General features: G+C 45.2%; 3 protein-coding genes across 3 annotated transcripts in view; 2 read left to right on the plus strand and 1 right to left on the minus strand.

Moving 5' to 3' along the window:
- itk (IL2 inducible T cell kinase) overlaps positions 1 to 3,790 on the minus strand; it is a gene marked incomplete at both ends in the record, with an annotated part of 10,268 nt that extends 6,478 nt beyond the window's left edge. The window contains 6 exons of the mRNA XM_080525525.1: positions 1 to 146; positions 2,237 to 2,274; positions 2,525 to 2,650; positions 2,872 to 2,953; positions 3,229 to 3,333; positions 3,653 to 3,790. The exon at positions 1 to 146 is cut by the window's left edge and continues 6 nt beyond it. Of these exons, the coding sequence (XP_080381651.1) occupies positions 1 to 146; positions 2,237 to 2,274; positions 2,525 to 2,650; positions 2,872 to 2,953; positions 3,229 to 3,333; positions 3,653 to 3,790 (635 nt within the window). The remainder of the gene's footprint in view (positions 147 to 2,236; positions 2,275 to 2,524; positions 2,651 to 2,871; positions 2,954 to 3,228; positions 3,334 to 3,652) is intronic.
- Positions 3,791 to 4,809: 1,019 nt separating this feature from the next.
- On the plus strand, positions 4,810 to 6,351 carry med7 (mediator complex subunit 7). Its single transcript, XM_080525595.1, has 2 exons — positions 4,810 to 4,946; positions 5,394 to 6,351. The coding sequence occupies exon 2, from the start codon at positions 5,403 to 5,405 to the stop codon at positions 6,156 to 6,158; it is 756 nt and encodes a 251-aa protein (XP_080381721.1). The 5' UTR covers positions 4,810 to 4,946; positions 5,394 to 5,402; the 3' UTR covers positions 6,159 to 6,351.
- A 2,489-nt stretch (positions 6,352 to 8,840) lies between these two features.
- The window catches only part of lonrf4 (LON peptidase N-terminal domain and ring finger 4), a gene marked incomplete at both ends in the record, with an annotated part of 30,495 nt that continues 18,273 nt past the window's right edge, over positions 8,841 to 21,062 (plus strand). Inside the window, 7 exons of the mRNA XM_080525418.1 lie at positions 8,841 to 9,138; positions 12,600 to 12,718; positions 13,502 to 13,624; positions 14,932 to 15,123; positions 15,442 to 15,577; positions 15,766 to 15,841; positions 16,915 to 17,029. Coding sequence (XP_080381544.1) covers positions 8,841 to 9,138; positions 12,600 to 12,718; positions 13,502 to 13,624; positions 14,932 to 15,123; positions 15,442 to 15,577; positions 15,766 to 15,841; positions 16,915 to 17,029 — 1,059 coding nt within the window. The remainder of the gene's footprint in view (positions 9,139 to 12,599; positions 12,719 to 13,501; positions 13,625 to 14,931; positions 15,124 to 15,441; positions 15,578 to 15,765; positions 15,842 to 16,914; positions 17,030 to 21,062) is intronic.

The raw sequence follows: 21,062 nt of genomic DNA on the forward strand, positions 1-21,062 counted from the left end.
CCATCCTGCACGGTCCACCAGTCTGGATGAGAGCTGTCAGTCAGGATGTACTCCTGGTCTTTCTGTAGGGGCCGGTCTGTGTCTCCCTGGGGAGTGTAGTCCTGCAGAGCCACCACCACCCTCTGGCCTGGACCAGACAGATGCTGCTGACAGAGAGACAGAGAGACAGAGAGAGACAGAGAGACAGAGATAGAGAGACAGAGAGACAGAGAGAGAGAGAGAGAGAGAGTGAGACAGAGAGACAGAGAGACAGAGAGAGACAGAGAGACAGAGAGACAGAGAGACAGAGAGAGAGAGATAGACAGAGAGACAGATAGAGACAGAGAGACAGAGAGACAGAGAGACAGAGAGAGACAGAGAGACAGAGAGACAGAGAGAGACAGAGAGATACAGAGAGAGACAGAGAGACAGAGAGAGAGAGAGAGAGACAGAGAGACAGAGAGACAGAGAGACAGAGAGACAGAGAGACAGGGAGAGACAGAGAGAGACAGAGAGACAGAGAGACAGAGAGACAGGGAGAGACAGAGAGAGACAGAGAGACAGAGAGACAGAGGCCAAACGCTGAATACAGTGAGCGCACACATCCACCCCTCTCCCCAGAAATGAACCCTACCGAATATATATATATACTGTCATGTGAAAGAATTAGGACACCCCATGAAATATTTAGTATATATAATTTTTAGAAATATGATTATATTATATTATATTATGGACATATATATATATGATCTTCTTTCAAACAATGTCAATAGATAAAGGTGATGTCATTGAACTTTGTTCTCATTTATTTAACAAGCAATTAACAACCATGATGAGAAAAAGGTTAAGACTATTCCCTGATACCTGGTATTGCCCCCTTTGAATGATATAACCTCAATTAGACATTTCCTATAACGCCCTATCAGTCTCTGACATGGACTGGGAGAGTTTTTCCCACTCCTCCATGCAGAATACTTTCAGCTGTGTGCTGTTTGAGGGATGTCTTGCGTGCACAGCCCGTTTCAAATCATCCCACAGCATCTCAATAGAATTAACATCCAGACTTTGACTTGGCCATTCCAGAACTCTCCTTTTCTTTTTTTTTAGCCATTCCTTGGTGGATTTACTGGAATGTTTTGGGTCATAGTCATGTTGCATGGTCCACATCAGCTTCGGCTTCAATTTTTGGACAGATGGTCTTACATTTTCCTCAAGCACCCTCTGATACAATAAAGAATTCATAGTGGATTCTATGATGGTGAGCTGGCCAGGCCCTGCTGCAGTAAAGCAGCCCCAAACCATCACATTTCCACCCCCCCATGCTTCACAGTTGGTATGAGGTTCTTGTGCTCAAACGCTGTTTTTGGTTTGCACCAAACATGTCTACAGTTACTGTGCCCAAATAATTCAACTTTGGATTCGTCTGTCCAAAGCACATTGTTCCAGAAATCCTGGTGTTTCTCTAGGTGTTCTTTGACAAACTTTAGTCTTGCCCTGATGGGGGTTTTTTGGACAGCAAAGGTTTCCACCTTGCACACCTCCCATGAAAATCAAACATGTGCAGTCTCTTTCTGATGGTAGATGCATGTACTTTCAACTTTCAACAACTGTGGTGGCAAGAGCTACCTGTAGGTCCTGTGATGACTTTTTAGGATTGTCGGAGACTACTTCTTGCGGTTTGCTCTTGGGCTGAACTTGCTACGACAGCATGACCTGGCCATGTTGGCAGTTGTTTTAATGGCTTCTAAATGTGTAGGGCTCTTTTTAAATCCCTTCCGAGACTCATACGCATCTACAACCTTCTTTCTGAAGGCCTCAGAGAGCTCTTTGGATCTCACCATGGTGACACCACTCACTTCAACAATCAAGAGCAAACCAAACTAAATGTCTCAGGCTCCTCCAAAATCCTCTCTAATGCTGTTCTAATAATTTGCACCTCATGTGGTGCACTTGATTCTAATTTTAGGCATTTTAAGTAGAAATAAATGTAAACATTGGATTGGATTAATTACATTTTACTAATCATTTTTAAAATATATTTTTTTCAGTTTTATTTGTTTAATTATATTACCTCCATCTCTCAATATTGTTAAAATCAAGATAAACATTTCGGTTTTCAACGGTTTTCATGGGGTTTCCTATATTTTTCACATGACTCTCTCTCTCTCTCTCTCTCTCTATATATATATATATATATATATATATATATATATATATATATATGCCATGTATGTTGTGTAGAGAGGACTCGTACCTCTGGGTCCGGGGTTGGTGGGAGAGGCTTTTTGGAGGCTGGGGAGGAATAAGCAGCAAAACATTGTTTTGTAAAATGTAATTTGTATCTAGGTAACATTTTCGAGAATTTCTTTTTTCAAAAACAGGGTTGAGATTAATTTAAAAAACACATTTATATGTCACATTATGGGCAGGAATTGGAATGGAAATGACCCCTCTGAGCTACCTGCCTATCCTAACCTACCAATCCTCTGATTCCTCTGTGAGGCTAAAACCACAGTATATGTGTTTTTTAGAGTATACGTACCATGTCCCATAGGGTCGTACTCATGACACCCAGTCGCCAGCTTCTCTGTCTGGTAACAACATCTCCACCTACCCTCCACCCAGAAGTTTGGATGGTACTTCACGGCTAAATTATTATACTTTGTTTCTTCATTGGGAAAGAAAAATATGAACGCAGTATAAGGCATATACTCTAAGTTAAAATAGGAATAGAGTATACAGGTATACTAAACTAACACCTTAATTTGTAAAATATGAAATTGATGCTTTAATTTGTCCGTTACCCATGAGACAATGTCACTTTTGATAAGAAGTCACTTGACACGAGGCCAGAGTGCGGTTTATGTTTGAAACTCTATAATTGCTCACCCTCTTTCAGAGCTCGGACCCATCTTTGACGACTGTCATTGTCCGGGGCAAAGATGTAGAGGTAATAATTGTCATGGACAACCTGTAGAAACAAGCACTAGGTAACAACATGTTGACACTATTATTACTGTAGTAATTACAGAGTCACTAAATGTATAGAGCCACTCAATTAAAAGACTGTAAATACATGTGAAAATCATCTAACCCTAACCCTAACCCTAACGAATACTAAGATACTATGTCAATGTATATCAATGTCAATCTCGTGAAGTCAAATGAACTTGGCCCAAACACTGGTGAGTGAATTGTATTATTTCATGACAGTTTCAGCAGATTTGAGGTGAATGGGTCTCTCACCTGGAATGGGTACTTGTAGCTGCATGGTATGGGAACATCACTACACACACTTTCCACACACTTGATCTTGGAGAGTTCAATACAGCCTTTCTGACTGGGCTTTTTCTGAAAATGGATACAGATTATTTCTCATCTTCATTATCGTCTATTTTCACCCATCCTGTAAGAATACAACCTTCATAATATAATTGTTTAATGAAAGCAGGATTTTGTGATACCTCCACAAACTATTTCCAACTTCCAACTTTCAGACTTAAGACTTACATACAGATATACAGTACTGCGGTACTTTAGATAAAATAATGTTCACATCAGCAACATGATGCCAGTAATTTATGAACAAACCATTAACACTGCATAAGCGTAATAGTTAATTCATTGTAGTCAGTCAAATCAAGAAGAACTTTGAAATCTATCAACATACCCCAGGTCGACGCTCAGAGTAGGTCAAGTCCTGTGTGTCTAAGACAAAAAACCTTTCCTTATAATTGCATGGTGATGTCCTTCGCTTTTGTTGAGATTTCTTGATCAGAGTTCCCTTTAAGATAACCCTGGGGTACATAGTAAACAGCTACCGGCCACACAGCAGAGAGAGAGAGAGAGACTGTAGGAGAGATGCAGAGCTGGAGTAGAAGAAGACTACACACCTAAGGGAAATGGATGTTGTGTCATTGTGACTTTTCTGAGTCGACACTGTAGATGAACCACTTCCTTGATGCGCACACACACTCGCACACACACACACACACACACACACACACACACACACACACACACACACACACACACACACACACACACACACACACACACACACACTCTCTCTCTCTCTCTCTCTCTCACACACACACACACACACACACACACACACACACACACACACACACACACACACACACACACACACACACACACACACACATTTTGACAGTACATTTTCCAAATACATTTAAAGTTTGGTGAATATACTGAATATTGCTATGCCAAAAGATTGAGAATAAGAATTCTAAATACATTGCATTTCGTGATATATGTGTTATCATTGGCTATAATCAGGTCTTGATTTAGCCAATGATGAAACATTTACTATCAATTATAAGATACTATATAACCAATATATAATGGTTGCAAACGAAGGGCTGGTTGACCAATATTAAAACAACACAGGTAGTTAATTACATGGTGGCTATATAAATTAGCTTTTTGACCTCCTATCTACGCAGCAATACATTTTGGACGCATTGTAAATTAGAATGTATTGAGATGGATGCAAATTGCAACACATTGTCCCTTCGTATGAAATGACAGGATCTGACCCCGCCTCCATGTGTAACACCCTATCAGCGTGTGTGTTGCTTGAGACCAATCCGCTCCGATCTGCACAATCAACAAAACATGGGTGCGTTCGTAAAGACGCTGTGGAAATCTGATCAGCACTCTAGAATGCCTCTATCCAATCAAATTACTTGGTCTTTCGATGACTTAGAACCCAGTGTGTGCTCCGGCGCTCTCAGAGGGAATTTACGAGCGCAGCCCATGTCAAACGAATGTACAGCCAATAGGATTACACAACACGGAGGAAAAAAAATCTACGACGGAAAAACGCCGTTTTGCTATTCAACCAGCAGTACTTAGCCCCAAATGTCTTATGAAAAGCGATAATTGTTGTGGCTAAATTGGTCTATAGTTATAACGGTATTTGAGGACTCCATTCAAAGGTACGTGCGAGTGGCAATTTAACAACCCATGTATTGACCTGTGTTGTGAACCGGCTTCCACATCCACTAAGCTAACATGCTATCATGCTACAGGAGCTAGGTAGCATTGAAAGCTCCATATTGCAATTTTTGATGTTATTTTATATTTTATTATATTTTTATTTAAAAGTTATCAGCTGGGCTAGATCTGCGTAGCTATAAAGTAATATACGCGGATGTGTTTAGTCCTCTTAACTGCGTTTTAGTCCTCGGAAGACTCTTTAGCAGCTTAACAGTGAATGGTGGTCAGCTCGTTTTGCCCTGTTCTGTTGTACATCACCAGCAGCCGAGCTAGTTCTGTCTGATGACAGACATATAGAATAATACTGTTGTAAGGTATAGCTTTCTTGTCACAGTCTAGGTGTGTAACTGATTGTGATATTAGGCTATGTCCTTTTATGTTCCCAGGCCTCCATCATGGGTGAACCGCAGCAGGTGAGCGCCCTGCCACCCCCGCCCATGCAGTATATCAATGGGTACACCGATGAGAATATCCGCAAGGGCCTGGCCCCCAAGCCCCCTCCGCCCATCCGCGACAGCTACATGATGTTCGGCAACCAGTTCCAATGTGACGACCTGATCATCCGCCCCCTGGAGAGCCAGGGCATCGAGCGGCTCCACCCCATGCAGTTTGACCACAAGCGGGAGCTGAAGAAGCTCAACATGTCCATCCTGGTCAACTTCCTGGACCTCCTGGACATCCTGATCAAGAGCCCCGGCAGTATAAAGCGTGAGGAGAAGCTGGAGGACTTGAAGCTGCTGTTTGTCCACATGCACCACCTCATCAACGAGTACCGGCCGCACCAGGCCAGGGAGACCCTGAGAGTCATGATGGAGGTGCAGAAGAGACAGAGGCTGGAGACGGCGGAGAGGTTCCAGAAGCACCTGGAGAGGGTGGTGGAGATGATCCAGGGCTGCCTGGCCTCTCTGCCTGAGGACTTACCCCTGACTGAGGTCCCCAACGGGGCAGGGGACGGGTCTAGGTGTGGGTCTGGACCCGGAGGGTCTGTGGGGTCGGCCCCCAGGCTGAAAACAGAACCTATGGATGTAGAGGAGGCAGGGGCCAGCTGTATGGCTGTGGTGCAGCAGGACAAGAGCATGGCTGCCACTAAGAGGGACAAAGTGTGGGACAAAGATGCTGCCATGTGCAGTATTATCGACGAAATTGCCTGAGCTTTTGAGCATTTAGAGTTGTTTTTTTGTGTGTTGATCCTGGTCAGAATTTTTTTTTTTTTGTATGTTTATAGTTCAAATCGTTTACATATGTTGTTTGTTTCCCCCCCCCCAAGTCAACGCATTTAATTCAGATTCTACTTGTGTAATGGAGAACACAAGACACACAGTGTGAAAGCAGAAACTTGGGTAAAGGAGGATGCTCATAGAATTCAGTTTTGATAATACATTCAATAAAGCAATCTCCCATTCATGTCAGAGCTCTTCTGGTAGTAATAATGGTTAGGCCCTAGACATTTTGCCATCAATATCACAGCTGTTGTTTTTTCACTTCAAATCTAGACATGAGTCTGTATGTGTCCTAAATGGTGAGCTGCAGCTGATTCCTTGTAGGGTTATGACTGAAAACTGGGGCCGTTTCTTGACTGTTAGAACGGTGATTCTTTGCGTCCTCCTCCTCACCTCCGTCCTCCACTCGCTTCCTGCTCCAAACGCATCAGAGGAGAATCACATTTCTAACAGTTGATAAAGGGCCTGTCTTCACTTCATCACTTGAGGGGAAACAATGGCTTTGTGTACTTGGGTCACAAAATAACACCTGAAAGCTTGAGGCCAAGGGTGTCCCGGGGAAACAGACGTGGCCTTTCTCAGGCCTCAACATGTTCAGTCGCTCCCGAGTCTCATGTCCTTTATTGCTGACTCTTGATACTCGTGTACATGCTGTATGACACAAATGTCACTATGAGTCGCACATGGTGTTATGGAGAGAGGAGTCAAGGAGAGGTTAGTGAGTGCAGGTAGTTATACTGGCACAACCCCTCCGGACTGTTACACAAATACTAACTATGTTTACAGTGTTGGGTGACCTAGGCAATGTACTCAGATAGATAGATGATAACAAGGAAATGAAAGCCTTTTATAACGTTGGCTAAACCTGGGCCGACACTGCAGGCTTGTGTAAGTGCACTTTAATCCGGTCCAACCTGTAACACTAACATGTAACCGGCCCAAATTCACCCACACAGGTCTGAATTGGCATTGTTATTATTATATTATTTATCATTATATTATTATCATTGTTATATTATTTTTTATAAAGCTGAGCATGTTTACTTTTCTTAATATCTCATATCACCAGAATGAATGCAGAGGAGGACTTTTTAGCCTCATTCAACTGTACAAATACATGCAGCAGTGATCTATTTTTTCCACAGAAGCAGAACAATTTTGTTTTGGGGTTAAACTAGTGAAGCTCCAGCTATTGGAAATCTGCCATGGCCTCGAATAGAGTTTTGAAATTGTTTTGCTACAATGACTCATACATTATATCCAAACGAAAAAAGGGGCATTATTATTATTATAGACCTGAAGCGGTCTGGTCAATGGAAAAGCGCCATAAGTGTCCACACAGCCTCCCTCACATTCTGACAGGAGACTGTAGACCGAGAGTCTAGAACAGGCTAGTTTTGTTTTACACAAAGTTTATTTTTACTATGTTATCTTTATAGGTTATATGGATAACTTGTTTCCAAGGAACCCTTGAGGTGGTGGCATAAGCCAACATCTTCAAAGATCTTTCTTTGTTGTGTTTGCAGGACATGGAATGTCAAAAGTGTCTTTGTTGTAATAATCATGCAATTGAAACAACGAGTTAATTTGCTGCATTACAGTTGTGGTTTGAGTATGAGTGCCCAATGTTGACGATTCCAATATTTCATCATATTTTATAATCAAAATATTGACTTTGCAAACAATGTAGGCTGCACCGTTTAGTGTGCGTGTGACATCTGTTGACCTTTCCTCTCAACAGAATGCTTTCATAAGCCTACGGGGTAGTACGTCAGTACTTAATAACAGAATTACCGATGTCAGCATAATTTAGTTTGTGAGACTTGTAACTTGTTAACTTCAAGGTGCGGTTATTTTTTATTTGGAACACAAAAGGACCACCGACTCGTCGCAGAAACGGTGTTATGAAACCCGGTGTTATGGAACGGCGAGTCCTCGACCAATAGCTCATCTGCTACCGCATCACATGATCTTTATTTATGTAACGTAATGGTGCCACACTGTATAACCTGGTATTGTACCTCTATAGAATCCCACTGGTCCGTATGAAGACACTCGTGCTGCCGAATGTACTGTACAAGTGGATCGCGGGTCCGGTGTTCTAATTCTGATCTTCTGGCGTTGACGGAGTTTGGAGCCGCGCACTAAACAGGCGACTGAGGCGAGCAAAGCTGCGTTCGGACTAAAACGGGGGAGTTTCTACTCATCATGCTCGAAAAGGGAGGACGTTACCTGTCACAAGCCAACGATTATTAAATGAAATGATGCTTGACAAATGACGATGGATAACGCCCGTGTATGAATTGGGATATTGTAAGGCAAAAGTTTGCGTTTCGGAGGAAATGATCCTGGAAGACTTGTGTCAGGTTTCGCAGCTTGCATGTCATTGTGCTTGGATCAAAGACCAGCAGCGGCAGTCACAGGGAACATAGTAGGGACATATAGCTGCATCTTGTTTGGTTTGTTCCTCAGTGCGTTACTTAAACCCGTCCAGTCCATGTTGCGTGTGACGGAAAAAATATCACCTTCCATAAACTAATCATTCAACGAAAACAGCATTCACTTGACTTTTACCCCTTTGAGAGAACTGACTTGGTGACATAATCTGCGACCATGGATCTTCTGGAGTGTCCGATCTGCCTCTTCCTAATGTGTGAACCGGCGACTATGTCGTGCGGTCATTCGTTTTGCCGTAGATGCTTAGAGGCATATCTGCCATCTAGATGCCCAGCTTGCAAGGAGAGATTGAAACAGCGAGATGCGAAAAACATTAAGAATAACGTTTTGCTGATCAGCATCATTGAACAATGCTGCCCCGAAGAGACAAAGACGAAGTGCCATATCCAAGAGAAGCTAAAAACCAGCGAGTTCACAGAAGCTTTACGCATCGCCGATGAGGGGATACGACTAGGTAAGGGGGTCTAACTACGGTCACCTGAACTAATGTGAGTTGGATCAACTCCTTACGCAACCCCTGGAGTATGGCACAGGCCGATGCTCAAGTGCACACATTGTGTAACAAGAACCAAATGTATTGCGTAACCAAATGTATGCATTTTATAACATGGAATCTGTGTCCGTCACTTCGACCGACGAAACCAGATTACGCAAACACCATACAGATGTTCGCGAAACAAACTTCGGCCAATACGCTTTTAGAAAAAACGTAACATTGGGGGCTTAGTATGCCCTGGGGGGGGGGGGGGGGCTTAGTATGCCCTGGGTAATAAAGATCACTATACACATCTATACAGCTGTACACTAGATACAGCTCTTCTGATGTGGCTGTGCAAATAATATTTACACTGAGCCCCTTTAAACCGTGCAAGGCCATTACTATTTGATAATGATATATACATGTACCGGCGGTAGCTAATTGAATGATCACTAAAGCAGCACCAAGGCCAGTAGGAAATAGACCTAGAGAGAAGTGCGTCTCTTCCATAGTCTCCCGCCGCTGCCATGCTGTTCCTGCCCAGGCGGCCTCTCGTGTTACATGACCATGTTCAGAGCAGGAGACGCAGTAGGAGCCTGATGTTCCGTCCCAACCTTCTAACATGCTGCCCTCCTAGTCTCCTCTCATTCATACACTGACCATGGCTGACCCCGCACACCCAGGACACGGTCTCTTCGCCCCGCTCCCCTCAGGCAGGAGGGTGCGGTCCCTAAACACTGTGAAGGCCCGACATACACACAGCTTTTTCCCCACGACATACACACAGCTTTTTCCCCACAGCCATCCGGCTCCTAAATGCCGCTGGGCCCCCCCGCCCCCCCCCCGTCCCCGTTCTTACCGTCCACCGGTTTTATTCTAAAAAAACGGTTCTATTCTACCTCCACCGATTTCTACCTATACTGTCCTCCGGTTTTTACCTCCACCAGCCTCCATGAATCAGTAATAGAAAAGAGTTCCACTTCCATCCCCTGGAAAAGGAAGATGTCACCCAACAACGTAGGCCTAGCCCACAACAACAGCTACACCAATCTGTTATTAACACTTAATCAGCCATTCAATCAGCCTGTTTTAATATCTTCGCACTCGATAACATTTCAGGACCCTCCTTTCATGACTTTTCCTAGATAGGTGCGTTCTACCACACAGTATCCTTACATTTTCAAAATCACATCAGGATAAGCTAATATAAAGCTATTTTGCAGTTTTTCTGTGTAGGAAGCAGGGTAATTTACAAGGTGGCCAACTAGTGGTCGTTGTGTGTAAATAGCAGCTTTGCATTGCGAGGCGGCTCTTTTAATAGGTAAAAAGGCACGGCTGTTAACACTGGAATCATACTGTAGTCTGATGATGGATTCAGGCGTATCTCTGTCTGCCGTTGACATACCTGGTATCATACACCAGATGACATACCTGGTATCATACACCAGATGTGAATTCGTGACGTTAGAATTATAGGTTCTATCTCCATTTTTGTCAAAATTGAGTTTTTTACATAAGCTGATCCATTAGGTGTTTATTAATGCCTGTGTGGTGTTACTTTTAAAATGTTGACATTTTTTAGTTAGTAATTAATAAAATACAAAGGTTCCATCTCACAAAACATAATGGAATGTAAAAACGTTGACGCTCTATAACTCTGAACTACCCTAAATGGAGATAGAACCTTATAATTCTAACGTCACGAGGACCTGGTATCATACTTGGTATCATACACCAGATGACATACCTGGTATCATACACCAGATGTGAATTACAAGGCCCCAAGCTAGTCTCCACTTTAGCCTCACCTCTCCGGAACATAATATCACTGTCAACATAATATGTCATATCATGACATGGTTAATAAACAACAGGCCTGTTCAAATATAGACACAATCTTACACGTTGATATGATCCAGGTCCTGCTGTCTATGGATAGCTGTAGCAGGTCAGTAGGCTGTGAATTGCACGTCCGTAAGCGGTCAGGGGGACACACGTGTCCTAGCTGGTCAGGGGTTAGTTGGCCTTATTCCTGAGAGCATCGCAGGCATTCCAGTGAGAGATCAAAAGCTCCTGACAAATGAGATTTAGTAGCATAGTACAACCTCTGTGAGACCCAACTAATGACATAATGCATCACACACACACACACACGCATACACACGCACGCATGCACGCATGCACACACACACATCATCATCATCATCATCATCATCATCATCATCATCATCATCATCACTTTCTTCCTCACACACACACACACACACTCCCATGTCGGTTCCCACTAAGCGATGATTCTCACACACAGACAGACAGACACGTCACTTGACTGACAGACAGCCAGGGACATTAGACACCCAGCTGTGGGTCCATTGTGCTCATGGTGTTCAACACAAACACTTTCTAGCGATCCCTAGAGAGAAACACTGTTCTCTGACAGGCAGAGCAGTGAGTTATTGTTGACAACTGTTTGTGTTGTCAACAACTGTCGGCTTGCATAACAGAGGCATTTTTCGGATCTTCAAACATCGGGGGCTTAGCCCAGCCCACGTTTCGTCGTCGACGGGGGACGGGGTGCTTAGTATGCCCTGGGTAATGATGATCACTATACACATCTATACAGCTGTACACTAGATACAGCTCTTCTGATGTGGGCAGTCTAGCTGCACAGTAGTGTACTGCCATGTAAGGTTAATGGTGAGACACCTACATGCCTATTTTCTCCTCCAATCCAATTAGGCCCTGCCAATTACCTTTGCGCATTGCACTCTGGGAATTGTGTAATACAGGATAAGCATGGAAGCACACACACACAATTACACACGCACACACACGCACACACACTCATACAGTCATACGCACGCACGCACGCACGCACGCGCACACACACACACACACACACACACACACACACACACACACACACACACATACACACACACACATACACACACACACACACACACATACATACCGTTTACAGACCAGGTGAAATGCCAGTTACACAGGTGTGCAGTCTTTGCTGCTGTTCCTGCACCAGAGGACTCATTAGCGTCAGGGCTTATGTCAGTGTAGATAGAGTTTCAGATTGTTTCCATGGTTTCCGTGGTATATCGCGATATATTTTAGGTCACGTTGTTGCAGGTCTGTTCTCATCAAAGAGATGAAAGGTTTCTCATGATAATTCTCATCAGAAGAGGTATAGCAAAAACAGACCAGGTTTCAGAGTTGGAGCCAGGATTATGTTTTGCCTAATTGCAACCGACGGACGGAAGGACAGGCGCTATGCGAGTGCCTATCTGTCCCTGCTGTGGTCTTAACTGAAGCTAACTGGTTTAACCTTGTATGTGATGTGTCATCCCGGAAATGAAGACATGAGTTACCCTGACTGTGTATCATGACCCCCCCCCCCTCCCCCTCCACGTGTGCCCCTCTAGCCCCAGAGGACGTGAGTCTGAAGGCGTGGAGAGCGGAGGCCAGCGTGGGGCTGAGACGCTTCTCCGACGCCCTGCGGGACCTGGATGACCTCTGCTGCGCGCGTCCTACCTGGACCGAGGTGAGCACCGGGAGGGTTAACACTAGAACAGCCATGAGGGTCATTTTGACCCCTGTGAGTAAATAAATATTTTTCTATCTTTGCACTCTATCAAATTTCAGGACCCTCTTTTCATGATTCGTTCTACCACCTTTACATTTTCAAAATCACATCAGGATAAGCTAGTATAAAGCTATTTTGCAGTTTTTCTGTGGAGGAAGCAGGCTAATTTACAAGCGGCCAACTAGCGGCCGTTGTGTGTAAATAGCAGCTTGAGCTTTGTAAAGAGGGGTGGCTCTTTTAGTAGGTAAAAAAGGCACGGCTGTTCTAGTGTTAATGTGTAGGTCACCGGTCAGAGGACAGGGGTTAGGGGTCAACTCTCTGGGAAGACTGGGCTGTATGTGGTTCATGAATTCCCTTGAGTTGGGGTTTAGGACAGACATCTTCAACCACCATTGGCCAGATCGTAATGTAGGGTGCGAAGTCACATGATGCGTTACGCAAACAGCCCTTTATGTCATCTGTTTCTGTAGACGTTACGTCATTTAGGACCTTACGCAAGCAAGCAGCCATTTATGTCATCATATAAGTGAATCATTCCACTCCACTGGGTGGAGGCCTAACAGCAGCCGACTAGGGTTGTGATCCTACTTCCTCATAGTGGTTGTGTTATTAGATTAGATTAGATTAGATTTATTGTCCCCAGGGGGAAATTCATTTTCACACCACTGCACAGTATACATATATACTCTCTCCTTACACTCTGTCTGTCCCCCCCCCCCCCCTCTCTCTCTCTCTCTGCAGGGTTTCTTTCGTAAAGGGAACGTCCTTCTGGAGATGGGGAGGCAGACGGAGGCTCTCATCCAGTTCCACCGCTGTCTCAAGCTCCAGGCCGACTTTGTTCCTGCCAAGAGCCAGATTAAAAAGGTGACGCTCGTCTCACTGCTTCTCACTGTGTCTCGTTGTTTCTCTCACTGTGGGTCTTTGTGTCTCACTAAGTGGCTGCTCGGGGGGGGCAAGTTAAGGAACCACAGCTAGAAATGGGAGGACAAAAGAACAAGCGAACAGTGTGTGTGTGTGTGGTGGGGGGGGGCGGTTGTCTGAGGTTGGATACATGCTGCTGACAGAATGACCCGGAACAAGGTTAGATAACAGTAGTGGACGTCACACACCAGGAGCACCCCGACCACCTGCTGTCTGCTGGGTCGCTCCTCTCCTCTCTCCTCTCCTCTCTCTCTCCTCTCTCTCTCCTCTCTCCTCTCCTCTCTCCTCTCCTCTCTCTCTCCTCTCTCCTCTCCTCTCTCTCTCCTCTCTCTCTCCTCTCTCCTCTCCTCTCTCTCTCCTCTCCTCTCTCCTCTCTCCTCTCTCTCTCCTCTCCTCTCTCTCTCCTCTCTCTCTCCTCTCTCCTCTCCTCTCTCTCTCCTCTCTCTCCTCTCTCCTCTCTCTCTCCTCTCCTCTCTCTCTCCTCTCCTCTCTCTCCTCTCTCTCTCCTCTCCTCTCTCTCTCCTCTCTCTCTCCTCTCTCCTCTTGTCATACGGTCATATCAGGAACCGCAGAGTCGTCTGGGTGTGCGTTATGTGTGGGTTCATCTATGAGTTAATTTTATCGATAATAATAATCATACATATTACTATGTCAATTAGAAGTATGACGGTGAGGTAATATGAGAGTATCACTTGTTGGTCGTCCCACCCATCACCCTAGCCTCCACCCCCCACCTCGGTCGCTCTGTATCTAGCTACCTACAGGGTGGGGGTTTGATAGTCAGGGTCTCCCTGCTTAGGTTATTTTGTATTTTATGATATTTCAATTCCAGGCAGGGAACTATACAGGGGGGAGTCATTCAATTACACCAAACGGTGGCTGTGGCGCAGGAGGTAGAGCCGGCGTCTAAGGATCGCAAGGTTGGCAGATCGGCGGTTCGAGCCCCGGCTGGCCACATGTCGTGTCCTTGGGCAAGACACTGAACACTGAATTGCTCCCAATGAGCGGGGCCGGCGCCTTGCATGGTAGCTTGCCGCCATTGGTGTGTGAATGTGTGTGTGAACGGGTGAATGAGAGGCAGTCGTAAAGCGCTTTGGAATAAAGGCGCTATATAAGTGCAGTCCATTTACCAAACGTGTGTGACCGTTTTCATTAAAGACGTTTAACCCGACGCGAGTGTCCTGACTGCACTGTCATGGTGACCCACATGTGTCTGGTCTTTCCCCTGGCGGGCGTCTGGGTGGTGGTAGATCCTGGAGGCGGAGGGCATGGCCGTGCCAGAGGAGGTCCCCCGCATCCTCCAGGTGGTGTCTGAGTACCTGAGGGACCCGTGTCCCATCACCACCAGCCTCACCAGCTCCCAGGGGCCTGCACACACGCACACGCACGCCCAAGAGGACGAGAGAGAGGAGGGGAGCGGCAGGAAAGGAGGCGAAGGGCAGGTACGGTTTGTGCTGCTTCAATAGGATGCCTCTCGATTGGCTGCAGCTTGCAGACAGTGACCGTGTCATGATGAGACGGCACGCAGATGGACTCTCTCTTCTAGGCACAGTTGCAGGCAAGCCTGATCTGTGTGAATGTGCATTTTCCTAAGTTTAGCAAAAATATAAAAAATAAGTAAATCCTCTATTCTTCCGTCGTCAGTAGTGAGAAAAGCGTGTTTAAAATGTTTTGTTTTCCTTATTGTAACCCTTGTTGTTGATGTTGTTGTTGATGATGTTGTTGTTGTTGTTGATGTTGTTATTGTTGTGGTGTGTCAGAGGGGGTCGACAGTGAAGCATCATGGGACCAGTACTGAGTGCTGCCTCAGCCTCTGCCAGGCGGTCTCCTTTCTCCCCACCCCGGAGGAAGACGAGGAGTTGATGATGAGGAAGGAGGAGGAGAAGCACAGCCGGGGTACGCACAACACACACATACACACACACACACACACACCTACACACACACACACACACACACACACACTTTTCTAATCTGCAAGCACTTACTGTACATGATACAGTATGCTGCAGTCAAGCCTTTCAGAGAAGGTGCTGATCAGTGTGATGTGATGGTTGACCTGTGTCCTCTGACTCCTCCCCCAGGGGGGCGTGGCCTGGACAGAGGGACCTCTCTGAGTGTTCTCACCGTGTCCGACTTTGAGTGCCCCCTCTGTATCAGGTGAGTGTGCTTGGCTGGAGCGCACCAGTATGGCCGTGTGTGTGTATGTGTGTGCGTATGTGTGTGTGTGTGTGTGTGCGTATGTGTGTGTGTGTGTATGTGTGTGTGTGTGTGTGTGTGTGTGTGTCTGTGTGTGTGTGTGTGTGTCAGAATCAGAGTCAAGTTTATTGTTACATCCCATTATACTAGTATAAGAGAGTACCATTCTTAGGCTTCAGTTCCTTGACATTGCAGTAACATGAGAACAAGAAGGTTGTGAATGGGTGAATGAGAGGCCATTGTAAAGCGCTTTGGAATAAGGCGCTATATAAGTGCAGTCCATTTAGCCTCTGAGCTATTGGCCCAGAGGCTACGGTACCGTTTCTTGTGCAGCAGCAGGAACTGGACCAGACTGTGGTTAGGGTGGCTGGGGTCTAACAGACTGTGGTTAGGGTGGCTGGGGTCTAACAGACTGTGGTTAGGGTGGCTGGGGTCTAATAGACTGTGGTTAGGGGTGGCTGGGGTCTAAAAGACTGTGGTTAGGGTGGCTGGGGTCTAACAGACTGTGGTTAGGGTGGCTGGGGTCTAACAGACTGTGGTTAGGGTGACTGGGGTCTAACAGACTGTGGTTAGGGGTGGCTGGGGTCTAACAGACTGTGGTTAGGGTGGCTGGGGTCTAACAGACTGTGGTTGGGGTGGCTGGGGTCTAACAGACTGTGGTTAGGGTGGCTGGGGTCTAACAGACTGTGGTTAGGGTGGCTGGGGTCTAACAGACTGTGGTTAGGGGTGGCTGGGGTCTAACAGACTGTGGTTAGGGTGGCTGGGGTCTAACAGACTGTGGTTAGGGTGGCTGGGGTCTAACAGACTGTGGTTAGGGTGGCTGGGTTCTTCCATAATCCTCCAGGCTTTGCTGACACACCGTTGTGTGTGTGTGTGTGTGTCTCTTGTCTGACAGTTATGGCTCTGTATGGTGGAGGTAGTGTCGTAGAAATGTAATTGTACTTGTGTTGTTGTTGTTATTGTTGTGGTTGTTGTAGTTGTAGTTGATTCCCCCATGCTGTGTGATCTGAGTGACGGGTCGTACCCTACTGCAGGTTGTTTTACGAGCCGGTCACCACGCCTTGCGGACACACGTTCTGTAAGAACTGCATAGAGAGGAGCCTGGACCATAACCTCCGCTGCCCGCTCTGCAAACAGCCCCTACAGGAGGTGAGAGTCAAACAGCCCCTACAGGAGGTAAGGTTAAACAGCCCCTACAGGAGGTGAGGTTAAACAGCCTCTACAGGAGGTGAGAGTCAAACAGCCCCTACAGGAGGTAAGGTTAAACAGCCCCTACAGGAGGTGAGGTTAAACAGCCCCTACAGGAGGTGAGAGTCAAACAGCCCCTACAGGAGGTGGGGTTAAACAGCCCCTACGGGAGGTGAGAGTCAAACAGCCCCTACAGGAGGTGGGGTTAAACAGCCCCTACGGGAGGTGAGAGTCAAACAGCCCCTACAGGAGGTGAGGTTAAACAGCCCCTACAGGAGGTGAGGTTAAACAGCCTCTACAGGAGGTGAGAGTCAAACAGCCCCTACATGAGGTAAGGTTAAACAGCCCCTACAGGAGGTGAGGTTAAACAGCCCCTACAGGAGGTGAGAGTCAAACAGCCCCTACAGGAGGTGGGGTTAAACAGCCCCTACGGGAGGTGAGAGTCAAACAGCCCCTACAGGAGGTGAGGTTAAACAGCCTCTACAGGAGGTGAGAGTCAAACAGCCCCTACAGGAGGTGAGGTTAAACAGCCCCTACAGGAGGTAAGGTTAAACAGCCTCTACAGGAGGTAAGGTTAAACAGCCTCTACAGGAGGTGAGAGTCAAACAGCCCCTACAGGAGGTGGGGTTAAACAGCCCCTACGGGAGGTGAGAGTCAAACAGCCCCTACAGGAGGTGAGGTTAAACAGCCCCTACAGGAGGTAAGGTTAAACAGCCTACAGGAGGTGAGGTTCAAACAGCCTCTACAGGAGGTGAGGGTCAGGTCCACACACATACTTCCACCACCCGTCTCTCTGTTGTTCTTTTGGGCCCTATGTCCAGGTCTGCAGATGGGGGCGGGTGGTGGTGGTGGTGGGGGGGGGGGGTTCTAACACCTCTATAATCTCAGGGTAGATGCTAAGTGGGATCCTTGGGACAGCTCGACTCTGATGTTACCTCGTCGGAGCAGAGATTTGACATGGTTGGGGTAGGGGTTTATGTTAGGGTTAGGGTTAAGTATTGTCATTCCTTTCCTATGGATAGACACTATGGTGGCAGAGCAAAAATGTCTGACTCTCCAATCCTCCAAAAGAATCCAAGTCCACAGACAGTTGTTTTCCAAAAATAAAGCAATATTTATTACAACTAATAAATGAATACAAAACGTAGATGTTCAGAGTAAGGCTGCCACGATTAGTCGACTAGTCACTACCAAAATCGTCGCCGACATATATATATTTTGGAGCTGAAATACGTTTTTTTTTTTTTTTTTTTTTTTTTGCCTAGCACCAGGGGAGCCCCCCCCCCTCCCAAATTTCGTTGTTTGGTACCTGTACTATATCAATGACAATAAAGACCATTCATTTCATTCGATAAGCATTCGTTTTTCTTCCCTGAAGCTGTCACTGGCTAGCGTCTCCCAGTGTCTTTGATGTACATGCGCAGTGTCGGTCATCCGGGGCACACGTGACTTCCCCGGAAAAACAAACAGAGAAATGTCTTCCTGTCCTCGTACCTCTAAAGTGTGGGAGCATTTCAACCACAACGTTGAAAAAAAGAATGTAAAATGTAAAATTTGCAAAGCTGAACTCGCTTATCATGGCAGCACGTCTATGATGCGCGAGCATCTAAAAAGGAAGCACGTTGTGGCAGATGACGAGGAAGACGATGGCTCGTCTCGGTAAGCTAGTTAGCTTGTTATTGGCTAACGATATCGTTACGTTAAAAGCCTTCTTACATTATTTTACGTTGTCATCAAAGCGATACTTATCAAATAGCTAAAAATGTTGTCTTAACGTTACAGTGCTAAGAAGGCGCATTCTACTATGAGATGAGTGAAGCAAAGCAAAACTTTTGTACTCTGTACAAGTATTTATTTTTGTTTTTGTATTCTTTTGGTTGCCTAGTGCCTAGCCTACCTCATTTTACTCAGCAGTTTGCACCCTCTACTACTCTTTACATTACATTACATGCAAGTGATGCCAGAAATAAATCTGCAAAGTTCATTAAAATATCTATTTTTGAGTGAACAATCATTTTAATTGTCTTTATTTTTAGTTAGCACATGCCTACAACAACAACTAACAACTTCAAGCTAAATTTAGAAGCAGATTTAGAAGCTGATAGCTAAATAAGAGCGATTGAGTAATTGTGCGATAAGCTGTAATTTATGATCCGATTAGTCGACTAACCGTTAAAATAATCGGTGACTAGTCGACTATGAAAATAATCGTTTGTGGCAGCCCTAGTTATAAATAAAAAAAAGGATTGCAGAGATAATTAAAGATAAGTGTCAAACAAAACAGGAGCATTCTCTATAGCATCTTGGTAAGAGGAAGTGAGGTCACAGACTGTGTCTTCCTGCTCCGGCCACACCCTCCAGGTTAATCACCTGCCTATTTCCATCCGGCAAGCTGATGCAGAAGTGTTAATGCATGCTTTTGTTATTACCCGTTTGGACTATTGTAACAGTCTCCTTTCTGGTCTTCCGAAGAAAGTTATTGGCCAACTGCAATTAGTCCAAAATGCAGCAGCGAGTTTTAACCAAAGCAGAAGGCTCACTCCTATTTTAGAGACTCTACACTGGCTTCCTGTTAAGTTCAGAATAGATTTAAAGATCCTTCTGCTTGTTTATAAAGCTCTCTCTGGCACAGCACCAGAATATTTGAAAGACCTTTTGCTAGCATATCAGCCCAATAGAGCTCTCAGGTCTTCTGACGCTGGTTTTCTCTGTGTACCACATGTACAAAAGAAGAGATTTGGTGAGGCTGCATTCTCATTTTATGCACCCAAATTGTGGAATGCACTGCCAGTTTACATTAGGGATGCAACCTCAGCAAATGTTCAAGTCAAGAGCTACGAATTCAGTTTAATTTACCACGCTCCTCCTTTTTCTTTTATTTACAACTAAGGGCTGCCATGAAAACCTATGGGGTCCCATGGAAGGAGCCACTTCACAGGCACCCGGTGCTTGTTGTTCTGGACAGGGTGGGTAGTACGAGGGGCATAGTTTCCACATTATATGGGTACTTCTTGCAGAAAACATACCTCCCATTGGCAGTTGGATCGGTATGGAAGGTGGACATTCCGGACCTAGACCTAGAATTTGATTGGGATAAAGTGTGGTCAGATGTCCTACAAACATCAAGGAATCCTGATCACCAACAAATTCATTATAATTTTATTCATAGGACTTATATGACTCCTCGGAAGATGTGTATTATGAAAATCATAAATGACCCCAATTGTACTCTGTGTCCTCTGGGGGTTGTGGGCACATTTATTCACATGATTTGGGAGTGTCCAGAGGTTACAGAGTTTTGGGTAATGGTCGCTTCTAAACTTTCTGCTCTGCTCTCTGTGACTATACCCCCTTCTCCTTCTGTATTGATCCTCAATGATCTTTCCCTGTTACTCCTCCCTCAAACTAAAAAACGCATTCTGTTTGCTGGTCTGACGGCAGCAAAAAAAATGGTTGCCACACGTTGGAAGCCTCCACATTCACTTTCATTCAAACAATGGGTTTTAAGTTTTTTGGATGTTGTTTATTTGGAACTTTCTACAGCCCGTATGCATGGTGCTAAAGAGGCAAATATTAATTTGTGGATATCCACAGCTGTTGATCTGAAAAATCTTTTGAGTTGAGTGTAGGTCATCACAACTGTAACTGACTTGTCCTCTGGTCCCTGGGGTGGGTGGGTGGGGGTTATTTGTTTTACTTTCTTTTACGTTGTGGGTCCCGACTTGTAATGTATGTCCCGACTCCCTAATACCTAGAAGCTATATTGTAATTTGTGTGTTGTGGCGTGGTTGTATGGGCTGTTGGGGGCGTTGATTGCAGGATGTGGCCTTGTTGTCTTGTTTTGTCATTATGTTTGTTTGTTTTAAAAGAAAATAAAGAAATATTTGATCACAAAAAAAAAGACTAAAAACCCATCTTTTTAATATTGCCTTTAAATGACTAAATAATAAAATTAAGATTATAGAATGATTAAAGCATTTTGAGCTGCAACGTT

Source organism: Nansenia antarctica (genome assembly GCF_963989245.1).
Source record: "Nansenia antarctica genome assembly, chromosome: 3".
NCBI lineage: Eukaryota > Metazoa > Chordata > Actinopteri > Argentiniformes > Microstomatidae > Nansenia > Nansenia antarctica.

Excerpts from the sequence above, each read along its gene's own strand:
- med7 (XM_080525595.1), top strand. The coding sequence starts at position 5,403 with ATGGGTGAACCGCAGCAGGTGAGCGCCCTGCCACCCCCGCCCATGCAG.